This window comes from Hydra vulgaris, chromosome 15 (assembly GCF_038396675.1).
Source record: "Hydra vulgaris chromosome 15, alternate assembly HydraT2T_AEP".
Taxonomy (NCBI): Eukaryota; Metazoa; Cnidaria; class Hydrozoa; order Anthoathecata; family Hydridae; genus Hydra; species Hydra vulgaris.
In genome coordinates this window covers 3,448,596-3,454,154 of record NC_088934.1, presented here as the reverse complement: position 1 = coordinate 3,454,154, position 5,559 = coordinate 3,448,596, and the positions used below count along the sequence as shown (strand labels likewise).

The 5,559-nt window shown below is 30.3% G+C and overlaps 1 protein-coding gene across 1 annotated transcript; it reads right to left on the bottom strand.

Annotated features, from left to right (window-relative positions):
* Positions 1-991: 991 nt before the first annotated feature.
* LOC136091683 (uncharacterized) lies at positions 992-3,682 on the bottom strand. Its single transcript, XM_065819391.1, has 2 exons — positions 3,233-3,682; positions 992-1,090 (listed from the first exon to the last, which is right to left on the bottom strand). The coding sequence occupies exons 1-2, from the start codon at positions 3,680-3,682 to the stop codon at positions 992-994; spliced, it is 549 nt and encodes a 182-aa protein (XP_065675463.1).
* Between the last annotated feature and the right edge of the window lie 1,877 nt (positions 3,683-5,559).

Genomic DNA, 5,559 nt, shown 5'->3' with positions numbered 1-5,559 from the left:
TATGATGGTTGGTCATCATTGAGTAAAAACAGCTACATCGGTATAACTTGTCATTTTATTGGCAAAAATTTGATTCTGGTGGACCGAAACCTGGATTTTAGGTTTATGTCTGAAGTGAAAACACCTGAATATTTATTAAATACGTTAAACGAAATCTTTAGTGAATGGTCAATCAGTAATAAGATTTTTGCACTAGTTACTGACTAAGGTGCAAACATTTTCTCTGCAGTAAATAAATTTGATGATAATGTTCTTAAGATTCTATGTGCTGGTCATCGTTTGAATCTTGTGGAAAACGATCTTCTAAACAGGAGAGATATACAAGCAAAAAAGTTAAAAAAGCGTCAAAGCGTTACAAAGTAAAAGATTTCGACGGTAATGGAAAATTAATTAATATAGAAATTACAGATAGTGAAATTAAACAAATTGAAAAAATTAACGAAGGCAAATTAGAAATTGTCAAGGTAATTTCATCCTGCAGGCACATTGTTGGTTCATTTAAGCATTCGGAGATGTTACAAAAAAAGTTAAGAGAAGTTTACGAAACACTTCGATATGAAACTAATATAAAGTTAGTACAGGATATAGCTATTCGTTGGAATAGCCAATTCGATATGATTGAATCTATATTAACTAATATAACTGCGTTGGATATGATAAGCATCGAATACCAAAATATAAAAGACAATCTTCCCACTGCTGATGATCTTAAGGGGCTGGAGGATTTATGTGATTTGTTACACCCAATTAAAGAGCTAACAAAACTTTTTTAGCGGAAAGAAAAATGTTACAGTAACATTTCTGTTTCCAAGATTGTATTCTTTACTAAATGGAATACTTGAATCGCAACCCATATTAACATTTTATTAACATTTTATTAAATGCATCTAAAAGAATCCGAAGAAATGTATATAACAATTGAATCAAATTGTTTAAATAACACTTTAAACTCATCAAACAGCTTAACTGACAATACCATAAAAACATATCATCAATCGTCAACACCGCCGTTTGCAAATACTATTACTTTAGTTAACAACAAAAGACGAAAGCCAATCAATTTAATTGAACTAGTAACAGATAAATCATGCTGTAATATAATCGAAAACAATAATAAGCTTGAAAAAGAAATAAACAAAAACAGTCTGCAATACTTTCAGAGCTACAAAAATAGTGCCATCAAATTTTTCCGGGCTAATCAAAAATTGTTCCCAGTTTTGACACAAATTGCACGGGTAATATTTTCAGTTATTTTATTATTATTTGGTTTAACCGGTTTAATAGATACGGAGCTATTAAAGCAGTTAGTTTTTATTAAAGAAAACAAATACTAAAAAACATTTTTTTATCAAACAATGTTTTGTTAAAAGAGTTCGAATTTAACTGAAATTTGTTTTCACTTATAATTCTTAGTAACTTAGAACCCTTGTATTCTTTTTTGTTTACCTGATGAACCTTTTTTGCAAACAGCTTAATTAATGGCAAGTAGTTTTCTTTCCAGTCTTTATTTTCTTTTCCAGTCTGGAAAAAACACTAGTATTCAATCATTGAGCTGCCACCAGGGCAGCGCTAGTAGGTGTCACGTGGTGTGGTGCAATTAGAATTTTTGCTAAGTGAAAAATAAGGTCCTTGTTTTTAAAAATTCGATTACTGACTGGTCTAAAAAGTCTACATTTGCCGACTTCTTTAAAAGGGTAAATTTTTCCGACTAAATGCACAAAAATACATTGAGGAGGGAAGGGATGTGAATAATTTTAAATTTTAGTAATCTTTCTCCGTCACTGAATGGTTTAGAATTTGAAACTAAAGAGACTAATTTCATAGCTTGCAACATATATACATATATAATATATATATATATATATATATATATATATATATATATATATATATATATATATATATATATATATATATATATATATATATATATATATATATATAATGAAATATCTAAATGCCGAAACACCAAGCGGTAAATCATTTAGATCCCCGGTTATTTTAATATTTTTATGCAAATTTGAACCTTTTTTTTTTTAGCTGCCCCAAGAAGTCCTAACGGTCTTGTCACAGAGCACCGCGGAAGTGCATTTAACCTGGAAGTTCACGCCTCCTTTCTTACCGTGACGCGAATATATGTCCAAAGCTCATTTCGAACCTGGAATCTCCTGCTTTTAAAGCAAGCGCCCTAACCGCTACGCCACGGCCGCATTTAAATATAAGGTATTAAATTTAGTTTTTGGAACTAACTTAACTTACCAAAATTCTTTTTTTTTTCTTCCTGAAATTGATTAAACTTTTCTTAAACTATTTTTATTTTCGAAATTAATTAAGCTTATCAAATACTGTTTGGTTTTTTTCGAAATTGATTTTTTTTTTTTCTTTTTCTTCGCTGTTTATATAAAAATAAAATAATAAAATTACAATGAAACTTTTACGTTACACAAAGAATATATATAAAACAGACAGGGGCAAGTAGTTTTTGTAATACGCGTTGGCTTAAAAATGGTTGATATAATGTTAAATTCAAGTAGTAAATTAAAAAAGTTTTTTGTATTTACAAACTTTTCATAACACATAGTATCTACGTTTAAATCACCAGCGAAAAAAATATGCTTATTCTGAATGCTCATTTGCGACATAATTGCTCTAAGGCTATTATGAAAGTTAATTTGCTTACCGCATGGTGGTCGATAAAGTGAGGAGATTAAAAAAGGCTTACCAGTTTTATTTAGAATTTCAATACACAAAGTTTCAATACGTTTGTTTGCTTTACAAAAAGTTTTTTTGCTTTAAATACAAACTTGTCAAGAATATAGATTGCAACGCGCCTCCCATGCTTCCAACACGACTTATTATTTTGTAAGATGATAAATTGTACAAAGAATTGTCTGACAAAGGCATTTTTGCATCTTCCCAAGTTTCTGAGATACATACAACATCAAAAAGATAGTTTATAGAGTAATAAAAATGTTAAAAAGCCTCAAAGTTTTTATTCATTGATCTTATGTTTATACTTAGGATACTAAAATCTTTATTGTTTTTTTCTCTATTAAACTCGTCAGGTTTATAGTATGAGTTGTCGAGACAACTTGTATTTATTTCAGTCTAAAAACTATATTGATTTTTGTTAGTTCTCAAAAGTTTAAAACTGGAGACTCTAAGTTTTCAATATTAATTGTTATATTATTCTTGTTAGTTGAACTCTTACGATCCGGCGGTTGTATACTACCTTCGCATATTTTCCTTGACTTCGATGCATTTTTGTTTGTGCAAATAATTCTTTGCGAATTCTCATAGTTTCTTCACTAAAGTCTTCATTAATGAAAATATTTTTCCCCTTAAGACTTCTTGCCCTAGCCAGAATGTTTTCTTTTTCCTGCCAGTTTAATAATTTGCAAATAATTGTCCTCGGCTTGTTTTTAAATTTTCCAACCCTATGGGCTCTTTCTATGGTTATTGGTTCATATATTTGAAGATCCTTTTTAATAAGCGTTTTCAGTTTTTTTAAAACTTCCTCGCTTGTCTCATTGGGTCCCTCTTCAACACCCACAATTCGCAAATTGTTTTGGCGATTTCGATCTTCCAAGTCAACTGTTTTTCTTTTATTCTCGGTAGATTCGTTGATTAATTTTCCTTGAAAAGATTTGATTCCGATTAACGAAGTTTTAATTTCGTCCATTTTTTGTCAATTTTGCTTATCTTTGTCTCAAGTTGATCACGTTAAAATTTAGGCTATGTTTAAGGTCTTCAACATCTCTTTATAAGCTATCAATTTTTTCTTGGAAGCATCTGAAAGTTTCTTTAAAGCACTTTAAAATTGTGTCAGATTGAATTGACATCAATTCCCTTAGCATTCCCATAGTAATTACCTTTTCATTCTCCATAACAATAATCAAAAAAATATAAAAATCAAATATACTAAAATATCTCTAACTTTCTTCGTTTACACGTGCGCTTTGCTCAATGCTCGAAAAGTTTTTTTCTAAAAGTTTTTTTTTTTTTCGAAAAATTCTTTAACCATTGAACATTAATTGCACATTTCGAATTTTTTTTTTTTTGTTCGAAATTTATTTCACTTTTCGAAATCCTTTTTTTTTTACGAAATTAATTTCAAAATTCGAAAATCTTTTTTTCTTTCGAAAACAATTTCACTTTTCGAAACTCTGTTTTTTCTTTCGAAATTGATTTGGCTATTTCGATTATTTTCATAAGTTTTTATAGATAACGGTATCGAAAAAAAAGTATTTCGATACCGTTTTAATCGAAAATTTTCGAAATTTGCAATTTTGATGATGAACCCTTATATATAGTACTGTGAATAAGTTTTAGACTACTAAAAATCCCAGAGAATTCTTCTTTAATATTAAAGTTTATAGTTCTAAATTATAAACTTATCAAAACACATGTGTTTCATACAAAATATTGAACAATTACAAACTTTTTAATGTCAAACTTCATAAAAAACTCTTAATATTTACTATGTCCCCCATTTGCCTCAATCCCAGCCGATATTCGCCGGGAAATAGAATCATACAAATTAGTTATAAAATCCTGGGGTATGCTGTGTCATTCTCTTTGAAGTACTTCAAAACATTCTTCAGCATTTCAGGGAGCATGCTTGACCTTCTTTCTGTCCAGGTAATCCCAAATATGCTCAATTATATTCAAATCTGGACTCTGGGAAGGTCACAGGTTATCAATTTCAGTGTTCCTTCCTCTGCCATTTCATTTAAATAATTATTTTCCGTTCGGGAACAATGTTTTGGGTCATTGTCCTGCTGCAGAATCAAACTATGACCTATTAGTCTCATTCTGGATGATACAGCATATTGCCTTAGGATATCCAAATAATGTTCCCCGGTGAGTCGCCCCTCTATTTTGATCAAATCACCTACTCCAGATGAAGATAAACAGCCCCAAACTTGTAAAGAGCCTCCTCTGTGTTTAATAGTCGGGTTTAAACGCTCGGGCGGATAGGCTTCTTCAATTCTCCTTTTAACATATTGGCGTCGTTTTGTTCCAAAAATTTCGAATTTGGACACATTGGTGTACAGAACCCGATTAAACATTTCCTGGACCCAATCTTTGTGTTGTTTTGCATATTTAAGTCGTTTTTCTTTATTGCCATACCGGAATAATGGTTTTCGAATTGCAACACACCCTCTTAATCCCGATTTAAGTAGGTGCCGTCGAATAAAAGAAGAGCTGACATTTTTCCCAGTTGCTGAGTAAATGTTTTTTGCCAGCTCGGTTGATGCTTTTTTTGTATTTCTTAAAGATAGGATTTTTAAATATTTATTGTCATCTTTTGTTAGCTTAGGAGGTCTACCACTTTTTTTTCTATTTTCAAGGGAGCCAGTTTCTCTAAACTTTTTAATGATTTCTGTAACAACATTCTTCAAACATCCTGTTTTGGATGTAGCTGTTATGACACATCGTTTTAATAAATAAACCAACAAATCCTCATCAATTTTATGTATTTATTCAAAATAATATATTCTTTCAACTTTTCCTATATATTACTAAACTTAAGTACGCTTTAAAAAAGAAATTGTG